The sequence below is a fragment of the Electrophorus electricus genome, chromosome 15 (genome assembly GCF_041902795.1).
Source record: "Electrophorus electricus isolate QZ-2024a chromosome 15, ASM4190279v1, whole genome shotgun sequence".
NCBI classification, from domain to species: domain Eukaryota; kingdom Metazoa; phylum Chordata; class Actinopteri; order Gymnotiformes; family Gymnotidae; genus Electrophorus; species Electrophorus electricus.
The window spans coordinates 14,480,001-14,503,802 of record NC_137511.1 but is presented as its reverse complement, the minus strand read 5'-3'; the positions used below and the strand labels follow the sequence as shown (position 1 = coordinate 14,503,802).

The window sequence follows — 23,802 nt, the reverse complement described above, 5'->3', positions numbered from 1 at the left end:
TTCAGCACAGAAGAATAATACAAACATATTTTGGTATTAATAAAAGTATATAATGGACCACCAATTAAAAATCAAATTGGCTTTGTGGTCACATAGCACAGAATAAAGAAGTTAACTTATTTTATTTACAAACTAAATTTAAATATGTACAAGAGGCACTAGTTCCCAAGAATTTCAGATTATATTAGGACTAGAAACATTAATACATACAATACATTAAAAATACATTTAATTTTTATTTAGGGCTGTGAAGGAGCAGGTTGATGAAGATGAAGGAGCAGGTTGATGAAGATGTGCCAGTTGCCTTTTCCTCATGCATGAAGTACTCTCACAAAACCATGGTATCTGTTCCTCTGTGCCATGTCTGTGTCATATCTGTGCCATGTCTGTGTCATATCTGTGCCATGTCTGTGTCATATCTGTGTCATTATGTCATATCAATGCCATGTCTGTGTTATATCTGTGCCGTATCTGTGTCATATGTGTGTCATATCAATGCCATGTCTGTGTCATATCTGTGCCATGTCTGTGTCATATCTGTGCCATGTCTGTGTCATATCTGTGTCATTATGTCATATCAATGCCATGTCTGTGTCATATCTGTGCCATGTCTGTGTCATATCTGTGCCATGTCTGTGTCATATCTGTGTCATTATGTCATATCAATGCCATGTCTGTGTCATATCTGTGCCGTATCTGTGTCATATGTGTGTCATATCTGTGCCATGTCTGTGTCATATCTGTGCCATGTCTGTGTCATATCTGTGCCATGTCTGTGTCATTATGTCATATCAATGCCATGTCTGTGTTATATCTGTGCCGTATCTGTGTCATATGTGTGTCATATCAATGCCATGTCTGTGTCATATCTGTGCCATGTCTGTGTCATATCTGTGCCATGTCTGTGTCATATCTGTGCCATGTCTGTGTCATATCTGTGTCATTATGTCATATCAATGCCATGTCTGTGTCATATCTGTGCCGTATCTGTGTCATATGTGTGTCATATCAATGCCATGTCTGTGTTATATCTGTGCCATGTCTGTGTCATATCTGTGCCATGTCTGTGTCATATCTGTGTCATTATGTCATATCAATGCCATGTCTGTGTCATATCTGTGCCATGTCTGTGCCGTATCTGTGTCATTATGTCATATCAATGCCATGTCTGTGTTATATCTGTGCCATGTTTGTGTCATATGTGTGTTATATCAGTGCCATGTCTGTGTCATATCTGTGCATGTCTCTTATGGTATTTTGGGGCCAATTTAATTTTGCTTTCATCAGATATTTATTTTGCTGCGGTCAGCATCCTGTAACACGGGGCATATATATCTTAATAATCCTTTCTTTTTCTCAAAAACAAATGGTGAGTTCTGTAAAGCATAGATGTTACAGCTTGGTATCAATTTCATTCATTCATTCATTCTCCAATTTAGAAAACTCATATTTGAAATGATCCCAAACACTACATTAAGAATAAAGTGTAACTCACAGAGGTCCTACACATTGGGTTGAACAGAAACATAACAAGCCTGAATCGAACTCATGTTGAAAGCTTCCAAAACAAAGGGACGCGGCCTAGTTACAAAAGGCTTACTGTCAGGAAAAGTAAGACTTGTACAATGTCCTTCACTCAAAAAGTGCAGTGTTCAAATAGAGGCACCGAATCATAGTCTCTTCTGCACTCTACACAGAGTGCTGTTACTCAACAAACATCGATGGCATTTACATGCACGAAAGACAAGCAAAAGTCACACACACGCACACGCAAACACGCACGCACACAGTTCCTCCGAGAAGTCCATTTCAGTGAGCTCAGTGAAAGCAGACAAAAAGCCCTCAAGACCAAAGGGTTCTGGTCAGAGGATGGTCAACCCGGAACATTCCGCATTCTGGTCCCATTAGTAGGGTTCCATTGGCACTGGGCATTTACCCAGATGGCAAACATAGGTGCTAAGTTATGGTAGGATAAGAGGAGAGGGGGGCTGGCCGCTTCTCCTCCTCTTTGGTGGGTGAAAAGCAAGATGGATGAGTGAAGGAGGAAAAGGGGAGAGAGAGAGAGAGAGAGAGAGCGAGAGCATGGTGTCTGTCCTACGCAGAGGAATGCCCTTGTGTGTCTGTCTGTCCTCTCACACTGTCGAAATCAATTTGCCCTCCGAACTGTGGAACAAAAAGAGGGAGAGGCTACCAGGTTGGGTTCAGACACAGACACGCAACCAAGCAGAATGAGGAAAAGGCGCCCAGTGAATGGCAAAAAGCTGAGGCTAATGCTAACATTAACGCTATGTGACACACCACTGGCATTAGGTGCTAATGTATTTAAAGGAAAGTTAAACTAAGAATGCTAATGCCACAGGCAGGGAGTAAAAGCAAACAGCCATCGTTTAGCATGCTGTCGTTTGCATTCTGCTAAAATTGATGGTTAATGGCTTTTACGCTTCATTAGCATTTTTGTTAGAACAAGTCCTTTAATGGTGTGTGTTTTTTCAGGGTTATACCACTGGAATGCGCCCCTGTTATGGATAGCATTTTTGCAGTACAGTTTTGCTGTGAGATTCAAATCCCCCAAACCACAAAAAGAAACAACATTCTGTCTGATGATTTTCATAAAATGGCACATAATATAACTTCCAATGGTCTGACAATTGCCCATGCATTTTAATTGCTAATTTAATTCTAGTAAATTAACTGTACTGCAATAAATCCAAAGAATGGCTATAAGAAATTATACAGCTCCTTTGAGTACCTAGCAGTGGTGGGAGGTTACGGATTTCTTAAGAATATTTTCCTGCCTTTTGCTTAATTCCTGTCTCTCTACTGAACTCAAGAGGAACTGAACTGTACATTAAGGACTAAGTTCCAAAGACAAAGATGGAACAAGCAAACACAAAATGGAAAGGAGTTATTTCAAACAAATGATAAATGAAATGTACAACGAAATACAAATCCATAGAATGTGGTTTGACTTAGCTTCTATTTTGTATGCTGCCACAAAGACAAGGGAATTTCACCCCCATAGATGAACAAATATATTTTGGAATAATAGTTTTGCATAATTGTGCAGAGCAAGTTTTATTTAGCAATTAAAATGTTTGATTCTTAATCTGGCCGGGTAAAATCTTCCAAAGCGGTGTTTTACCATGCAAATAATGTGAATCCTAAAAAGTGAATCCTCAAGGACTTGTCATCTATGGGAAAGGAGCTGTTTTTGGAACGCACAATTTGAAGGTGCTTTAAACCCATTTAAACAGCAGGAGGTTCTCCTCCATGTGTCCAGTATGGGTTTGGATGCACTGCTTGGTCAACTGCCCACCTTGTAAGTTTATCTGAGCGCTCCAGAATCTTCTGTTACGGGCCACTTATCCAGCTGCAGGCCAAGCAAATACAATCTTTTGCTTGCCACATTTACACTGGTTTGAAGTAGCTACATGGCATATTAGCTGGATAAAAACAAAGCCATTAACTAGTAAAATAACAGAAAAAAAAAGATGACCTTAAAAAGAAACTTGAACGGAATCTAAATATTTCTCTAGTGTGAGCTATCACTTGCGGGCCAAAGTTATATCCCCTGTGATTTAACTCTGTACAAAACTGTAATTTTAATGTCTAAAATTCTTACCTTGTTGGGAAGCGAGCCTCATACTCATCTAGCCCTGGCTGCAGAAACAGAAAAAGACCATGTGAGTAATGGGTCTAGTGTCACTGCACAACAGTCTACCTAAGGTGAATCTCAAACTTTAGAACTATGAATGCAAGCGGCGTTAATGCAGCCTTCCCTGAAGACTAAGAGCACTGTCGTTTATTTGGGATTTCTATAACAGCCATTTGAGATGAAACATATAATGTGTGAGCCTCTGGGCTGCCAGTAGGTGGCAGTAGCAGTACACAGGCATGGCTCAGCTCTGTGCACTGCGGTACATGTGCAAGATCTGGAACGAGGGCAGTAAGTACACTGTGTACAGGGCTCACGGTGACAGTGGTGCAAGACGGAGTGTGTATCAGTTAAATGTCACCCACCTGTCCACTTAAGATAAAACAGATGTTAAAACAGTAGGCAGAGGCTGTTTAGGGTACATATTATATATAAAAAATGCATCAGACAACACACACACACACACACACACACACACACACACACACACACAAACACAAACACGTTTACACAAACACATGCTCACACGCACACACATGCACACACACACACACAAACACATGCTCTCACACACACACACACACACACACACACACACACACACCCATACAGCCTGCAATGTGTTTGTGTCTTCTTGAGTCCACTCAAACGAACATGCACATTTTCTCGATCACTGATTTGTGTTCAGAGTGTACAGAAGTGTGTGTGTGTGTGTGTACCTGTGAGAATCCTGGAACTGCCACACTGTATGGTCTTGGTCTACCCAAAGACGCACTGTGTGCCATTAGCCGAGCGGAGGATCCATAATCAGGGGAGGGCAGGGTTATTGGCTCCCTCTCCAGGAGGTTCCCAGTACTGCAGCTCCGACCATGCTGCAAACTGTGTGCACACACATACACACACACACACACACACACACACACACACACACACACACACACACACACACACACACACACACACACACACACAATATCAGACAGCTGTGCACTTAAAACGGACAGTAAAACCTGATCGTTTGCATCTATTATCCACAGATGCAAATTGGCTTCAATTTGATACAGTTTAACTTTAGAGCAGTCAATGAACTCTATGAAGGTAACTAAGCAGAAACTGCCCATCCATGGACAGAGGCTCTGTATGACTGATTATGACTGCAGGCAATGGCACTCATCGTTCTCTGAGTCTTACCTGACATGCAGCTTGTTACTGTCTGTTTCAGGGATCACCCTGGTGTAGGAGAAGGGGAACCACCCTCGCCTGGGACACACACATTCCACATCAATTACACATGAAGTCAGCTTGAGTATATACGTATATTATTTATTTATAGTATATATGCATATTATATATTTGTTATATATGTATATTATATATGTATATTAGATAATCTTAGGCCTTCTACCAGAAGCCTCAAAATGCAAGCTTTGAATATTATATATATATATATATATATATATATATATATATATATATATATATATAAAATGTGTGTGTGTATGTATAAAATATATGTATGTATATTTAAAAACCCTATTTATAGCATTTACCTAGATACCCCGCTGTAATTTAATTCTGACTTGGTAGTGAAGAATGTTTTACACTCTACTCACATCCTGTTCTTCTCGTTCTCGCCATAGTGCCAGCCGTCGCGAGCCTCAGGCACCAGGAGGGTGATGACATCGCCCTCACTGAAACTCAGCAGGGTGTTGTTGTCTCCGGCCGAATGAGAGAAGATGGCCTGCACGCGGGTCCGACCGTTCCTCTCCAGCCCGGCCACCATGGAGCTAGACCTCGGCAGCGTTTGGGTCTCTGCTACGGACAGAGGTCAAATGGCCAGAGGTCAGCCAGCAGCAGGTGGCACAGCTGAGCGAAAGGGCTCGATATTATCTGTGACAGCAAGCCGATCAGGCACTGCTGCGCTCAGCCCTGACTGAAGACCATGGACCAGACAGCAAACAGTCAGAACAACAGGAAGGAATGACTTCTGAACTGAACTTAAATGCCACTGGCAAAAGCAGGAAACACTGTTAATGTACATTGTTCGTTTAGTCTGTTTTCCTCCAGAACGTTGCAGTAAAAGCTCCCGGAGAGAGCGCCTCTGTCCTTCACCCACTTCCCTGCCTTTTTAAAGCTTGTCCCTTCTATTCCCTCCAGTTCTGGCCTGTTTTCATTAAATGTGTTTGCTCTCTTATTGTCAGCGTGCAGGAGAAACAGTCGCTGCCTTCCGAAAGTGAGAAGGTGATAGAGAGCTGAGAGAGAGAGGAAGAGTGTGATGGGGTGCATGGGGGGGGGTACCTGCAGCAAGAGCAATCAGCTTTTTATCAAGATGTCTGTGCTCAGGTAAGCCACTCACGTAAACACAAACAACCGGAAAGACTTCCTCCAATCAAATTCCCGAAGTCACAGTAGATTATCATTCAGATTAACATTTAGGTCTAATGCATTTTAATGACAGTGTCACATCACTGTGCCTCTAGCAGTTCGGATCATAACTTTTCCTAACAGACAATGCTGAAGTTCACAGAAGTCACTCAAAGGCTAGCCTAACCCGCAAGGTGTGAACCCGCTTACCCAGAGTGCTTCTGCTCTTTATAGGTGCCACCTTGCGGACAGGCAGGGTGTTGGAGTAGATTTCATTGCCGTGACGATGAACCTGTGATGAGGCGGAGGGGCCATGGGCTTTGCCATCCACCCAGTGTTGGTAGTCCTCCCCTACTGTGCCATTCACTATGGGAACACCCTCTGCTCCCATCATCCTCTGGGGGAAGAAGAAAAGTGCAATGTCACCATGCCGGCCTCTTTCAAGAGCACCTTTTTTTTAGCTTGAAACTGAGATTTAGCTCTGCTGACATCTACAGACGAATCTAAAGCCCACATTTCTCCAGTACCATCGCTCTCCTTCCACCTAATGAAAGCTACACTGAAAGGTCCCTCAGCCCCTGAAGAATGAAGATCTACAGTCTTTGGTGAAGCTTTACAGGGTTTTGTGTGCAATAAATGCACTCTGCCACTTTAATTACATTTCCCATGTTCGCTTCATCCCCCTGAACGATTCCCCGTCTCAGGAAATATTGTAGGAGGGCAAGACAGCGGGGAAAATCCCACAAGCTAAAGGGTGACGTGGTGAGCACAGCTGGAAGTGTTCTGTAATTCCCTCCACAGCAGTGAGATAATCAACGTGCACTGATGTAAATCCTTGAAGAGAGTGATCTCCTGCTTTTCTATCATCTTCCTTGGCATAATTCATTTGATTTGGATTCATGTGAAACTGTACTCATTATATATATATATATATAAAGAGAGAGAGAGAGAGAGAGAGAGAGAGAGAGAGAGAGAGAGAGATATTCAAAATTGTTGTGAAGTACACAGTTTCCACAAAACAGAACGTTAAGGACAGAGGTCCGTCATCAGCTTCTTCTGAATTAGTAGTAGTAGGAACCAATTTGTATATGAAAAAGCAGATCTAAACACAGGGTTCACACACACACACACACACACACACACACACACTTATATGTATACAACACACACACAATGTCCATGCCCATGACTGAGGTCCATGACTGAATTTACTCAATTCAAATCATGGCAATTCAGCACTAATTTTAGTGCAATAATTCAATAATTGAGTGCAACTGAACAGACCCTCCATCTTCACTCACCTGTTGACTGCTCATGAGAGCTGCTAGCTCTGGGGACACAGGTAGGGGTTTGGCCCCAGGCATGGGCTCCGAGATGTGCAGGCCGGACTTGAATGTGTGGTGTGGTGCCCCTGGCACAGAGCCCATCTGCTGGGCGAGGAGTGTGGCTCGGTCAGGGAGCTTGTGAGGGTCAACACATGCCTGCTGCCACAGCGGGATCTTCTGGGTCAGCAGGTCTTTGCCCTACAACAGAATGGAGAACACTCACAAATATGGATGATGCTTCTGTTTTCATGCCATACCCAGTGATGTCACAGTAATGTTAATTGTAGACATTAAAGGTTTTATGTGTAGGCACAAAAAACTGAAGTCTAAATTCACACCTACATACCCTCACACACATCTACGTACCCTCACACACACATATGCGCACATATATACCCTCTCACACACATGCATACACATACAAACACAAAGCTTAGTGTACAGCACTGAGATATAGTTCAAGCACTGAAAGCTTTGCTCTCTGTTCTGGCCCCCTTCAACACTGTAGCATCAATGTAACCACTGAAATCTGGTCATGTGACCACACTGAGAACTGGTCATGTGCTCTGGCTGGCCTGCTAGCCCTGCAATCTGGATCAGGTGCGGTCCCATGACTCTGGGCTGGTGTTGGCCCAAGCTCCCTGTTGGCCTCTGGAGCACTTCCAAAACTTGCTCACAGGGCACAAATGCCAGAAGGCCTTATTTTTAAGACTTGTTCATACAGCGGGGACATTTAATTAAAACCACCTTTGTGTGTAGTGTGCATAGACCGGCATAATTTACAACCAGCTCGGAAGGCACAGGGATCACTTATATTTCAGGTGCTTTGTTCTTTATGCTGTCTTCAGAAGTACTGGGGTATGTTACACTGTGGATGTATGTTTTCCAGTCCAGATTGGCTTGTGTCTCTTCCGGAGTCCCCCTGTTTCAGAACCTCTCCTCTGCTGTCCTTCTATTCTAGAGTCTCTCCTTTGCAGCCCTGTTCTAGAACCTCTCCCCTGCGGCCCCTCTGTTCTAGAACCTCTCTTTTGTAGCTCCTCTGCTCTAGAACATCTCCTCTGCATTCCATCACATCTGTTAATGTCTGCTCAATAAAGAGAAAGACACAGGGTAGAGAAAGAGCCAAAAATGGCCAGACAGATACAAGAGATTGAAAGAGAGAGAGAGAGAGAGAAAGACACACAAACAGAGAGGGGCTACCTCAACTCTCTACTGAGTCAGACTTTGTGGGTCTCCCGCTGACACAATTATCACCCACACGCTTACCCTGGCACCAAGATGGGCACCTGCAGAGAGCCAGACCCTCGAGACAGGTTGGACTGGGCCAACATGCCCAGCTACATGGCTGAGTGCCTTCAGTCTAATGGAGGGAGAAATGTAGTGCCATGGGGAATATCTGGGCCTCGTGTGTTACTAACAAAGCCATTTACTCATGAACAGTGTATTACATTGCTAGCAAGCTCTAGTTACTTAGGTTTTAAATGTGTTTGTTTGTGTTTTCTTGTGTCCACTCAAATGAACACACGTCCTTCTCTCTGGTATCTCAGCATTAAAGAGCTTTTGTGTTTTTACTGTTTATCTTCTCAGCTGGCCTTGATGGCAGGCGATGAGTAAGAACCCAACAGTTTTTGCATTTTGGCCGTGGGCGGCGGTGTGGGGATCCAGAGATGACAGTGTCTCCTTGGGCAGATGGGCTGCTCAGGGCACTTCACTGTACTCCTGAGCCTCTCACTAACTGGAGCACCACTTTTTATTATGGGATCCTTACAGAACAAGGGCAGTGATTCATGTGTGTGTGACTGTGATAAAATGAGAGAGAGAGAGAGAGAGAGAGAGATTGCTTCCTTTAACACACAATTCTAAAGTGAACTAAACATAACAAATCTCTCCCTAAGCTTTGTTTCTCTTTCTTCCTGGATAACTGGAGAAGAGGAGTGCATCTGATGTCATAGAGATGTAGAGTGGATCTGATGTTGTAGGGATGAAAAGCAGGTCAGATATCATACAGAAGGGTCTGATGTCTTGGAGAAGAAAAGTGTCATGGAGAAATAGTGTGATTTTCATGTTGTACAGAAGAAGAATGGGTCTCATGTCATGGAGAATAAGACCAGGTCTGATGTTGAAAAAAAGAGTAGAGTAGGTCTGATGTTATGGGGAATGAGAGTAGGCTTGTTGTCATAGAGATGAAATGTGGGTCTGATATGTTAGAGAAGAAGGGCAGATCTGATGTTGTGGAGAATAAGAGTGGGTCTGATGTCATAGAGAGGAAATGTGGGTCTAACGTCATAAAGATGAAATGAGGGTCTAATGTCATAGGGAAAAAGAGTGGATCTGATGTCATAAAGAAGTGTGGGTCTGATGTTGTACAGACGTGGTGTGGGTCTGATGTCATAATAAGACTAGATCTGATGTACAAAAGAAGAGCAGGTCTGATGTCAGGAAGAAGAAGGGTGGGACTGATGTTGTGGACAAGAAGAGTGGGTCTGATGTAGAGAAGAAGAGTGGGTCTGATGTTGAGGGGAAGAAAAGCAGGTCTGATGATGTGGAGAAGAAAAATGGGCCTGATATCTTGGCAGATCTGATGTCATAAAGAAGAAGAGTGGGTCTGATGTCATACAGAATATGTGCAGGTCCAGTGTCATAGAGAAGAAGTGTGGGTCTGAAGTCATAAAGAAGTGTGGGTCTGATGTCATAGAGAAGAAGTGTATGTCTGATTTCATAGAGAAGAAGAGTTGGTTTGATTATGTGGAGTAGAAGAGTGGATCTGATGTCATGGAGAAGAAGACCAGGTCTGATGTTGTACAGAAGAAGTGTGGGTCTGATGTCATACAGAAGAGCAGGTCTGATGTCATAGAGAAGAGTGAGTCTCATATCACAGAGAAGAAGTGTGGATCTGATGTCATAGAGAAGAAGAGTGAGTCTGATGTCACAAAGAAGAAGTGTGGGTCTGATGTCATAGAGAAGAAGTGTAGGTCTGATTTCATGGAGAAGAAAAGTGGGTCTAGTTATGTGGAGTAGAATAGTGCATCTGATGTCATGGAGAAGAAGACCAGGTCTGATGTCGTACAGAAGAAGAGCAGGTATGATGTCAAGGAGAAGAGCAGGTCTAATGTCGTACAGAAAAGTGGGTCTGATGTCGTAAAAGAAGAGTGGGTCTGATGTCGTAAAAGAAGAGCAGGTCTGATGTCGTACAGAAGAGCGGATCTGATGTCGTGGCCTCATTTTTTTCCAGCCCCACTTCTCAACCTCCTGCCATTACATTCACACTCACTGTATCTTCCAAATGAGACAGTCTCTTTCTCTCCGGCTGTGTGGTGCCTTGGTCTCAGGAGCACGGTGTCTCCTCGAGAAAATGCCTTCTTGCCTGCCCACTCTCCCAAGTGTCTGGACACAGTGTTCTTGCAGAAGTGGGCCACTCTCAGCTCACCCCATCCCTCTCTCCTCCTCATCCTCCTCCTTCTCCTCCACCCACCCCTCCACCCTGCGCACTGTCTGCCAGCACTACCCCAGCGTGGGCGAGGCAGCGCAGAGGAGAGAAAGAGGAGGAGAGACGACTGGAGCTCTGGGCACACAGCACCTGCTGTGCTCTGGAGTTCACCCGGATTCACATACTGACAAGATAATGCAATACTTGCATTTTTTTCCTGTGTACTGCATTGACACATGGCTACTTTACTTGTCTGCATAGAAAACTGTCAGCGCTGAATTCTCATTCTTAAGCAAAAGCGGTGCAGAGCTATAACTACAACTATTTGCTGTACTTTTTAAATGTTATATGAATGCTGTGGTATAATACAACAGAAATCTATTACATTCTCATGTGCAGAAAGGTCTTTAAATTCAGCCAAGATATGCAGACCATTTGAAAGCAGTCATGTTCACTTTGTAGCTAGCAGCAGCTGCAGAAACAGCTGTACAGAGAGGGAGGGGTTTAGGGCAGAAACAGCTGATCACTGAGTCTGGTACTTTCATTTGTTGTTAAGCATTCAAACTTAAATGGACAAGGGATTTTTGAGAAAAACAGAATAGCACTAATTGTGGGAAATGATTAACGATAAGCACAATTAGGCGTGACCTGGGGAACAGTGTTTATAGAACTTATAGATCGCACCGACGTGCAAAATATCACATTCATGCTCGGATGTGTATTCCAAAACATCTCAGACCGCATAGTGAGTGCTGCTTCTGCACCCAAACCTCCATCTCACGGAGCTGTTCAGTGTGAGCAGGATGTGATGCAGGCAGATGTTGAAGCAGGGGCGGGACTGGGGGCGGGACTGGGGGCGGGACTGGGGGCGGGTTCTCCTCACCTTGGAGTGGTAGCTGTTGCTGCTCTTGGCCACAGCACACTGTCGGTCTACCAGAAAGCAGTACCTCCTCCTCTCCTCAGACAGAGCGCTTTTGTAACCCTCGGCGATGTGGCTGTCCAGTTCACTCTGCTTGTTGCTGATGGCCTCCACATACTGAGGGATAGGGAAGGTGGCGTGAGGCGGACACAAAATGGCCGACAAGCCCATCGGTTTCTCAGAGCCTCAGGGCAAAAACAGGAAGGCTGAGAGAAACTGCATTCTCAAAAAAGGCGTCCTTATAAGATTGATGTCGCATGGCTGCATGGACGTGCCAAACAGCGCTCTCGAGGTAAATGGACCGTGAACTGCAAAGCCATAGATGAATGCACTCAGCGAACTTTACTCGGTCTCTCAGACGACCCAGTAAATAGAGGCTAGATCCCACTGGTTAATGGAACAATGCAAAGGTCAAACATGCTGATAAATACAAAACATTTAAGAAACAGTTAAGCATTCATTCACTTTGGATCAGCTGGATGGATGGGATTAGTGGAGTACATATGGTGCGAGCTCCATGCTTTTTAAATTTTTTTTAATTTTTTTGCAGGTGCCACTTTGCCTTGTGTTGCTGGAAAAATAACAATCTCTCTTTGACGTAATGCCATGCTCCCTGCACCTCTGCTAGCCATGCCATCACCCTGCCTGTCCTCTAGCAAGGACACACACCTCCTCAGAACTGGAAATGTTCCAGTAACACACGCCCACATCAACACACACACACACACACACACACACACACACACGCACTCACACACGTGCACTCACACACCTTCACGGACACCTGAGTGAGACAGTATTCTACACAGAGTGCAGGTGAGTAACTTGTGCTTGCTACCTACTAAGTGTTAATGAACATGGCTGAGATGACTGAGAACACCATAAATAGTTCAAGGTCAAAATACTACAAGGCAGTAAGGGTGCGTGGATGGTATGTGTAAAGAAAGTGAACTGGATGATTTAAGTTTTTCAAATACAAATTATAACTCCTGATTAAAATTTGCTACACACAGAGCACACCCATTTTCAAGTAAAGCCACTGCTTCATCTGAAGACCACTCTGCTTTGTCAAAACAACAACAAAACTAGCAGAAAAAGCAAAAACGGACACTTCTGCTTTATTGAACACACTCTGGTCTAGAATCAAGCCATGTCCAGACTGCATTAACCTGTCAGAAGACAGCAACACCACACTTCCTTCACAATTCTTTCCAAGCAGCTGTTCAACATAATTCATGCAATTATCTCTGTAAATCCAGGCACTGGATCTCCTGGCTCTTCTGCCAAGTATACACCTTACTGCAGTGCAGCGTGTATATGTGGACGAGCGTCGATGCTTATGCACCCTGTCCATAGTAGGTCATAGGTCAGCCCATCCAACATGTCAATCCAAGGTCCGAATGGTTTGGTTGAATATTTGGTAAACCCACAAATTATAACCGAGAAACACAACGTAAACCCACAGGCTGCTGCAGGCGTGTTACCGTAATGCTACCGATGTGTTGCTTTGTCTTTACATCTATGAGAGTCTGTGTGAGTTTAGCCATCCGGTGCCACACGAGCCTACCTGAGAGTGAGACATTGCCAGGGAGCTGTCAATCAAACTGGGTGATTAAAACACCCAGGGACACATTAACCAGGGAAGAGAGACAGAGAGAAAGAAAGACAGAAAAAGTGACTCTGAGAGAGAGAGCAAGAGAGAGAGAGAGAGAGAGAGAGAGAGAGAGAGAAACCCAGCGTGTGTCATTCAAGTCTAGCAGTCTGTCCTGCTCCAGCACTCCTACTTTAGTGTTGTGAAGATGTTGTGTAACTGCATCTTCAGCTGTAATACTGCAGAAAACCCCCATGAGAGAGAGAGAGAGAGAGAGAGAGAGAGAGAGAGGGAGAGAGAGAGAGAGAGAGACCAGAACAAAATCTAACAAGGACCAAAGAAGATTAAGTAGGACATGACATCTAAAATTAAAGGAGGAGAGGAACTGCTGAAAGGGTGATCAGTGTCCTGCTGGGTTCACATCTCACCTAACTGCAGGAATCACCACTGGCCTTGCTGGTGATTAAGGTATGTGAATCACCACTGGCCTTGCTGGTGTTTAAGGTATATGAATCACCACTGGCCTTGCTGGTGTTTAAGGTATATGAATCACCACTGGCCTTGCTGGTGTTTAAGGTATATGAATCACCATTGGCCTTGCTGGTGTTTAAGGTATATTATCCTCCCCAGTTGTGCTAATGTTTGAGGAATATTAACCACCTCTGCTGTGCTGGTGTTTAAGGTGTATTAACCACCCCAGTCGTGCAGGTGTTTAAGGAATATTAACTACCCCAATCATGCTGGAGTTTAAGGTTCAGGTCACATGCAGGTTTCTCCAGTGGAAGATCTGAGTGCGGTGCAGCAAATCCCACCTGCATGCTACGTCTTTGGGGGGGATCTAACACTGAGACCTTAGTCTGGCTCAGCAGTGATGCAGACTGACTCAGTCCTGATGCAGAGTCACCTCTTTTCAGTCAGTAAAATCTGTTAATGTAAGCACACTCCTCTATTAGCAGTGTTGGTTGTGTCACACTTCTTTACAGCATTGACTCAGTGTAATGGTAGGTACAGATCAGTATGAACTAGACAGGAACACAAACATGCTAATTTAAAATCCACGTTCCTCATTTCACTATATGGGTATTCATAAGTCCATAATGTTCAGCATAAATTGTAGATAAAAAAACTTTCAATGTATCCTCTGAGAGAGGTGGGTCAAACTGCAGAGCTGATAAGTTGAAAGAACAGAAGAGAAACAGCTAAACTGATGCCTTTCCTACAGACTCCAGTTAATCTGCAGATTCAGCATCTGTTCTGCGTTTTGGCCACTATTGAGAAGTGGTCCAATACATGGAGTAGAACCTGACTTGCTGTCAGCTCTGACGCAACTAATTCTCATAGGAGTGCAGACGGACACGAAACCCCACATCGATAAAGCCCCACTAACTGAGAGCGCTGACGAACGACGGGTTGTTGCTGTTTACTCCTTAATGAATGCGGTCATGTGGACGGCAGCTGTTTGCTTGCATCTTACTTTGACATACCTGAGAAATTTGGCCCCATTGAAAATATGAGAATGAGAAGGTCATAAAGATGCTATTACTCCGTTAAACCACCGACGAAAGACACCTGAGCCAGGGAATGCACCTGGGGCTCAGATGGCCCGAGTTGCCTTCTCTGTGCTGTTATGATGGATCACACAAGTGGCTCAAACTGAAATTTATATAAAAAAATAATAATAATAAAAAAATATATATATATATATTCAGCTCCCTAGAAACGTCTCTTTGATTAATGCGTGTCAGGCTCAATTCTTGAAACAGACTGCCGAGAAACAGGCCACAAGATTCCATATGAAAAGAGGAAAACAGAGACAGCAAACTTCTCCGTGAAACCTGCTGTCGGAAGAGTAGTCAGGCCAGAGTGCACTGAGCCTCTCAGTGACCAGGAGTGTGTCCAGGGCAAGCGGAGGTCAGCTTGATCCAGTCGCTTCCCAGACTGCACTATGAGCATTTACAGATTGCATGACGCAGCATTTCATATCGTCTGCATGGTGCACCAGCATACAATTCGAATTTTTGTGTCATTTGTGAAAGGGGGAGGAGCCAAGGCCAAGGCGCACACTCTGGGGTTTCACGCGTACCTCAGTCATCCATCATCAACGTGCCCGTGAGCCAATCAGAAGTAGCACTCTGTCACAGATCCTCCTTCTTTATTCCAGCACACATTCATCTGATACACTAGCATGAGTACCTGTTCCTGCCCTAAGACTCCATAAATGAGCTCCTCTTCAAATCTGTTACTACAAACAACCCACTTCATCAGGCTTTTATATGCATACACGTGTGCACACGCACATGCACACACATGTGCACACACACAGATACATACATACAGAGGCACTCGTACTCTGCTTTTAGCATGTTATCCTGGTGATGTAATTCCAAAAATATGTGTCAGAGAGCATTAGCAGACCTAACCCACAATTCTCCAGACATTCTTAGGCATAACCGAAGCTACTGGATCAATCAGAGCTGGCCTGCCTAGTCTTTACAACAAGCTGAGGTTCCTTCACATAGTTAAAGAACAGCTGCCACACTGTTGGTCAATGGGCACTGGCTGGATAAATGTGTTCAAAGAACTCAGAAATGTGGTTCTGACAGCTAAACACACAAATGAACCTGTTTGAAGGAAAAGTTATTAAATCTTAAATAACAAGTTATGGCTGAAGCAATGTCCAAGAATTTTCAGCTTTGTTTCCGGCAGAGACATAAAATAGTATGATTGAATCATCCACGCTGAAAAAGATCTACGGCATTCATAATTACATAACTTACTGCTATACATTGCATTGCATAACACACTTCAGTATATTCTCTATATCACTTTCTCTATTTCACTCTTTTTCACTCTTTATTTTTGCTCTAACCCTGTACCCGGGTGTTCAGTGTTATTAATGGGTAAATACAATGGTTTTGGCCAGTGGGAGCTAATTTTGATCAAAAGTGTGGTGGGTTGCCAGGACCGGGCTGAGAAACACTGATCTCTGCTATATCCTGAAATCATTATGATGAAAGCTTCCTATTCTCCAAATGGAAAAGACATTCCAAGTATTACCACTGCCATAGACTCCATATCCAAACTGAACATGCTGGTTCTCCTTTCTCCTTATGACCAACAAGCTGTCTTGTAGAAGTCATCACAGGCTTTTTTAGCCAGCAGACAGTGTCTCTGGGGTGTGTGTGGTGTGTGGGGTGTGTGTGGTGCATGGGGTGTGTGGGGTGAGTCTCTGGCATGCAGGCCATGTCTGGATGTCGTGTTGTGCTTTGTAAAAACCAGATCATAAGTATCAAGGATCACACATGCAGTAAACAATACTCGTATGTATATATACTAAATATGTAAATATGTTTTACGTGCTTTTCCACACTACAACTGTAATAGCTCCTTAATATACACAGTCCTTCATATTAAAACTTTTATACTGTATAAGATCTGCATGTCTAGAATACATATGAAGGGAGCCACTATGAACATTTGCTATTTTTAAAATTGCTATATTCTATTGTAACTGAAAGAATTTTATGATCACAGACACACACACACACACACACACAGACACACGGACACACACACACGGACACACACACACGGACACACACACACGGACACACACAAATATAAAAAGGTCATAACCCACAGGAGACCAAATCAGAGACAAAAGGTGTTTGCAAATAACACAACCCTGTACTGGAAGATGGAGCACTGATGGAGCACTCCTCCTCCCTTTAACTTTGTAACCCAACCACCTCAGCTCTGCAAACGCGTCTCCGCTCCCTCACATGCCTTCTTAAACCTTTTTTTAAACATCAGTATGTCATTGACAGAATCCTAAAGACAAGATGGAATATAGATTTTAACTTCATGATGACACTGAATATCTTGACTGTGTGTATGGCTGCCATATGGCACAGTGAACCTGCTCAGTCCTGCATCCCCACCCACCCCAACACTGTACCAGAAGTCCAGCTCTACTGTTGGCACACAGCAGGGACCAGAGGCACCGTCATGCAAAATTCATCCAGCCGTCCCACACTGAGATGTTGTGAGGCACATCTCACACACCCAGGCACCCGTAGGCACCTTTAATAACCGAGCACAGCCAGGCAGGGCAGAGTTATACAAATACGATTCATAGGTAAAGGATATCAGCTCTAAAGGAAGCAAACAAAAAACAGGGAACCGTGAAGTCCGATGTGTACGTGCAATATACATTTACGCATGTTCTTACTGAACCACAAACAATCCAAAAACAAAGAAACACTCTGTTTCAAACACACACACACAAACACACAGAGACAGGAGGAGAAACCTGGATTTTCACACCTGCTAAGGCGCTAAAGGTGGCCGTGTCTCTAGGGGCTTGCGAGCTGGAGCGACTCCTTACGGCTCCAGATATCGATTTTCCAAAACTCTCATCGTGAGCAGCTGCACTTGTACACGCAAGCCCAACAATCAGTTAGCAATTATTTCATACTCACTCCGCTCACTGCCCACAGTTCAGCGTCTCCGGTAGGCTCTCGGCGTGGGCCACACCATATCTCGGCTGGCTGCGAAGGAGAGACTGCACTCTCTGGTTCAGTACCATTACTCTGCACAATAAAGTCCTCCAGCTTGGATTAAGGGTAAAGGTGCTCGAGTTCTAACAAACACTGGCTCGCAATTTGGAGAATTAAAATTCTCTGTGACTGAATGACATGCTGCAAGACAGACAGACAGACAAACACACTCACACACACACACACACACACACACACACACACACACACACACACACACACACACACGCGCGCGAAGACAGAAAAACTCTAATTTCTGCATCCTATAATCACACGTCTGTGGGGTACTTGGCAAAAAGCATTTTGCTACCTCCTCATTTCACCTCCTCATTTCTGTTACACAAGACACCTGTCGTGTTCGTTGAGCAAACAACAAGGAGCCCACGCCATTTACTTGCTCACACACACACACACACACACACACACACACACCTTTAAACAACAGTATGAACACCCACTGCCAGACTCCATGAGTGTAGCCCACTGTCCATCTCTCTGTCCGTGCCTTATTCCAAACTGATGAGCACTTATTCCAAACTGATGAGCACTTATTCCAAACTGATAAGCACTTATTCCAAACTGATGAGCACTTACTGTAAAGACAGACCACCTTGATGTATACTTAGATTACTGTGGCATACCACTACATTTGAATGCCCAGAGCTCCACACTGCATGATATAACATAAAAGCATTTAGTTTGCCACTGGAATTTTCTGATATACTGTAAACACTCCCACATTTTGTTTCATTCACACCCAGTGAGATTGAAGGAAATCGTGCTTCAGGAGGATGCGGTGACCCCAAAGAGCAGTTGCTGCCTCTGTCTGCGTTCTAGACTAGCGTTGCCTTGGCAGCTCAAAGCCTGCAGTGCCCCCACCCAAGGCGGATTACACAATCCCTCAGACACACTAATCTCTGAGAGAAGAGAGCGAGCTAGACAGTCAGAAATAAAACCCTTGTCAATGTCCCAGTATAGAGAGGAAGGCACCTCGTTCAGTCTGCCGGGCTGGCAGCGCCCTCGTGCCGCGAGCATAAATGATACCGAAAGTCAGAATAGAGCACAGAGTGCTGCTAAAATCTGAGATTTCAAAGCCGTCTTACATGCAATGCCAAATGTGAAGTCCAGACCCAAGTACAGCATTCGCAGAGGTCATGCGGAGGCCAGACCGGCTTACAGTGTTACAGCAGTGTTTCCCTGGCATTTGAGGAAGCCCCGTTCTGGGCAGGTCAGGCGGCGTGGCTCACCTGCATCTCTCGGTCTCCGTACTTGGTGGGGTTCTTGCTGCCCTGGCTCTTCCTCCGGAGCTTCTTCAGCTCGGCCTGACACTTCTCCAGGCTCTCGCCTTTGCTCCGGTGCTCCATCTGGTATTTCTTCAGAGCCGCCTGCGGGACACATGCAATGATGGAAGTGGTGAGCGCGGAGGCGAGGTCCCGACCCGCCGAGCCCGTATGAGCAGGAGCCGCGCTCGGGGTTGCGGCCCGCCTTCCTGCGTGTGCTACGTGACAGCAACAAATGTCACACTTAGTTTAAAATGTGTAGGACGATCTGTGGAGCCATGACTAAAGTAGGCCCACGGAGTTTACAATTAAAGCTCCATTAAGATGACAGTCAACAATTGTGGCCTTTATAGCACCCAGTGGTTTGCTGCATGGAGCCTAATGTGCATAGCCTGAAGGGTTTGCTTGAGGGTTTAAGGGTCCCTGGCGTGCTGGGCCCTCCCACAATTCCCTGCTGCAGGCAGCCATTGTGTTTCAGACTGTGGATCTTTGTTTCCCTCTGCCTCCTATTGTAAAAACCTTTGTCACAGTGCACTGAACTTTATTTTACTTCTTTACTGTCATCAGAACACTGTGACAGTGTGCTTAATTATCTTTAAAAGCGCTGTAGAGGGAGCACCACAGAAAGATGGCTGTTTCTCTGCCAAAACATGGGGATTCACATGACTGTGAGAAAAGGAGGGTGAAACAACTATATTTCAGTTAGCAGTTACCAGAGACTTCAGCAAATACATCTCTCATACCATTTTAAATATCACCCCATTTCAGGCTCTGAGACTCATTACTTATCCATGTGTGTAAACACCAACTTCACTGTGGTCTACCCTAGACAAACAAGTGTTCTCTTCACACAGAACAGATCACAAGTCCTTTGGAGGAAAGTGCTGGAAATGCAAATCTCTCCGTGCAAAAACACGTTCAGGCTCCGAATGGTTCGTTTCGTCAGATGCAATAAGACGGGTGAGAATTCTGACTCAAAGGGAGGAACGTACTGCACGTTATCCAAGATGACAGCAAGAGAGGAGTTGCTGGATAAACTCTATGACATACATTTACTTTTTTATTCGCATTGTGGTGTAAGAGTGATAATGTACAGAAAAACACCCACTGTTCTATTTACTCCAACAAAGTTCATCCACTTTAAAATGACCTCGTGTGAACTGGACATTGAATTAAGTGTAAGATTGAATTCAATACCAGTCATTTACTGTGTGAGATTGGAGAGGATGTCTGAGAAATATTGAGCCATTGTGTGTGTCTGTATGTATGTGTGTGTGTGTGTGTGTGTGTTTGTGTGTATGTCATTAGTCTCTGTTGAATACCAACATTGCATTGGGACTCAGAATGTGGTCTCTGCAATGAGGCCAGTTACATAAATCTACATTTGGCACAGCATTACAGACACTAATACATAAGTTCACAGACACTAAGAACACTAGCCTGCTGTTACCCCACCCAGCAATGATGTCATGGTGTCAATAGAAAAGTTCACTTTCACTGTGGCAAAAATGTGTTAAAATCACTGCTAAAGAAAGTGTATGTGGTGAACTGTAAAATATTCCATATTTGATTAACGTCCTCAAAGTTAACCACTTCAGAATGATGTCATGTTAATTGTAAATGAGCATGAAGATAATAATGTGACTGTAACCCACATTCAGGTACCGTGCATCCAGCTCCACTTTCTTCTCCAGCTCGGTGAGCAATTCGTTGTGGAACGATTTCAGCTGAAAGATAAGAAAATATAAACAAGAATGGGTGTGTGTAGTGGGGTGGTGTATAGCATCCCATATAAACCATTCTTCATGAATTAATTACAACTTAGACTGCTTTCCTGACAACTGAGGAAAAAATAAATAAATACAGCAGTTTAGAATAGAGACCCATATTTCTACAGACCAGTAAAACCAGTGTGCCGGTTGAGAGTACCCCCAAACTGCAGTGTCCTCTGGGAAAAGGGGATCTTTAAAAACTAATGTGCCTCTCCACGGATTCTGGCTCCCACCTGGTTATAAATAAAAGGGCAGGGCTAAGCTACCCAGTCACCCTTAACCCAACCTTCCACCCTGGTGTGGCCATAATTGTCAGGCCTAACGAACTCTGCAGCTGATCTGAAACGACTCAGCCAGGCCTACGACACACTTCTGTGCAGGCAGCAGCTCCCACACACACCTTCCCCAGTTTTACCCAGACTGCCCGGGACCTCGGCACCGGCACAGGGCCTGGTGTACGGGAGCCGTGCTTCGGTTAGAGGAGGAATGGCGAGCGGTGCTGGCTTAACCTGCGCCAGCACGCGACGCGCTTGCAGGAAAGGCCGGTGTGCGTGAGCCGGTGGGTGGAGCCAGCCACCGTTGTTGGCACCGTGCATGTGCAGAAGCCTGGTGGTGGCACGGCCTCCTTCCCTTTCCACGCTACGGGCCAGATGGAGGTTTCCAGATTGACTCATAACAAAAGCAGAGGGCCAAGGACAGCCTTTTCCTCATTCAGTGACTTTGTTTTCTTTCTTCAATCAGTGACTTTATCCCCACCCATATTCACAGTACGCCATTCCTAATAAACTAGAGGTTTTTCTTTAGTAACTCAACTTTTAAAAAACTAAAATTAGCTATGCATGCTTCCTTCACTGAGTAAAGCCAACTGCTGTGTGTGTGTGTGTGTGTGTGTGTGTGTGTGTGATTTATTTTATTTTTTAACCACTAACTGTGCAGCTGTATGATATGCCACTTTACAGAGGTGACCACAGCACCCAGTGTGCAACCCTAAGGGGAAGGCTGCGATGTTGTGAATTTATTCAAAATGATGCTCACACAGAGGGTGATGGAAACATAAATAACACATTTTCAGCCATACACACCATGTCCTCTAGCTGCATCTGGATCTGTCGGTGAACCTCAGCCATCTGAAAGAGTACGTCCCCTAGAGAGAGTGCGAGAGAGTCGTCGTGAGAAAGAAGAGACCTCAGGAGTGCACCTCTCTGCCTTCGCAGGGCTGTCTACATGCAGTTCAATCATGCAGTTCCACAAGAACAATAAATGCTGTGTGATAAAAAGGCAAAAAAGAGTGAGAGAAGTGAAGGAGGTAGAGAGAGAGAGAGAGTGAGGACGAGACTGATGGACAAGATGGAACATCAGTCAAGTCGCAGGTGGAAAAAAAACTCAGCGACGAAGACAACTCAAAGGGAGCCCACAGACATTGCGCAGTGCAGCTAATGAATATGGAGACCTCCATCAAACATAAGCAGGTGAGCGAGCTGGTCAGTCCTCTTGTGAGGCACATACCAGACTAAAATGAAACTGCAATACATGTGATAACCATAGCAACACGAGCTTATTGCAGTCCACGTCTCAACGACAGCAAACCAGGAGCTGCGACACTGTGTTATCATTAGTTACTGAGCAGCATGGGAGAAGCGGCAGGTCACATGACAGTAATAGCAAAAGATGTAAAAAGAACAGGTGTAATTCATGCAGGCAGGAAGTGTGTGGTCAGTGTGTGGGGTGTGGTGTGGTGTGTGTGTGTATGAGGTATATGTGGTATATGTGTGGCGTATGTGTGGGCCAGTGGTAGCTCAATGGTTAAGGTGCTTGACTAGTAATCAGAAGGTTGCCAATTTAACTGTCAATTTACCACTCTTGTGTCCCTGTTGTGAGTGAGACCCTTAACCCTCAGTTGGTTGAATTGTATTTAGTCATAATTGTAAGTCGTTTGTATAAAAGCCTCAGCTAAATGTAAAAATGCATGTGTATTGTTTGTGTGGGTGGTAGGTCTATAGTGTGTTTGTGGGATGGGTAGTGGGTGGTATGTGTTTGGGGTGTGTGTGCTGTGTGTGTGGGGTGTGTAGGGTACCTACACGCAGCTTCTTCTGATAATGCAATGCATTGGAAAAAAAACAACAAAAAAGAAAAAAAAGAACTAATTTGAGCAAGAAACACGGGTACAAAAGTACAGTCAATTTGGGGACACACTGAAAGAGAGAGAAACCTTTTTCAGGGAGGAAAAGTCACCCTACATCTGCTTTTCCCTCCATCACCAACCGTCCCCCAACATCAGCCAAACCGCAATTAATAAGGACTGGAGCAGAGGCTCCCACGCAGTATCTCACCGGTGTTTTTAATCATTCATTAGGTTCTTTAGCTAATTAGGCATATCTATTAGTGAGGAAAAAAAACAAAAAAAACAATTCTTTTGGTTTCAAGTAGTTTTTATGGCACCGTTAAAAAAGAAAGCTGTATGATTATAGCTTTGGGCATGTGAATTACAGAAAGACATCTATATAATATCTATAGGAGCTGTGAGGATGAAAGTGGTTTACAACACCATTGCAGTTGTTTGTGTCAGGAATTACATTGCATCCACTGTGGTGGTGAGAGTAGCACTCAAACAAATGTTATCACTGGTGAGTTGGGGCGGCGCACTTTGATGATGCCACGTAAGGTCAGATGGTGTTAAAACAGCACTGATCTCCTTGAGCTGCTGCTCAGAAACGCTGTCTGAGTCCATATTAACTGGGTTTTGGCCAGTCTCACATGGTGGGCTAAAGAGCAGGTGTTAGTACATACACTGTTGACCTTAATGATAAAGCACTGAAACACAACACTGATGGTATATGATCGGAGACAGGAAAAAACGCGCACACAGACAAACACGCACACAGACACACACACTGTCATAAATGTAAACAC

At 44.4% G+C, this 23,802-nt stretch overlaps 1 protein-coding gene across 10 annotated transcripts in view; it reads right to left on the bottom strand.

Annotated features, from left to right (window-relative positions):
* Positions 1-23,802, bottom strand: part of baiap2b (BAR/IMD domain containing adaptor protein 2b) — a 55,234-nt gene that overhangs the window by 4,247 nt on the left and 27,185 nt on the right. For 4 of the 10 annotated variants that reach the window (XM_035533763.2, XM_035533766.2, XM_081697076.1 and 1 more), the window contains 11 exons: positions 21,975-22,036; positions 20,776-20,847; positions 19,088-19,225; positions 11,655-11,807; positions 7,321-7,542; positions 6,230-6,416; positions 5,269-5,470; positions 4,847-4,915; positions 4,375-4,534; positions 3,623-3,660; positions 508-2,163 (listed from right to left, as the gene is read on the bottom strand). In XM_035533763.2, coding sequence (XP_035389656.1) covers positions 2,133-2,163; positions 3,623-3,660; positions 4,375-4,534; positions 4,847-4,915; positions 5,269-5,470; positions 6,230-6,416; positions 7,321-7,542; positions 11,655-11,807; positions 19,088-19,225; positions 20,776-20,847; positions 21,975-22,036 — 1,334 coding nt within the window. In that variant the 3' untranslated portion in view covers positions 508-2,132. The other 6 variants (XM_035533759.2, XM_081697074.1, XM_035533760.2 and 3 more) reach the window with 4 other exon arrangements.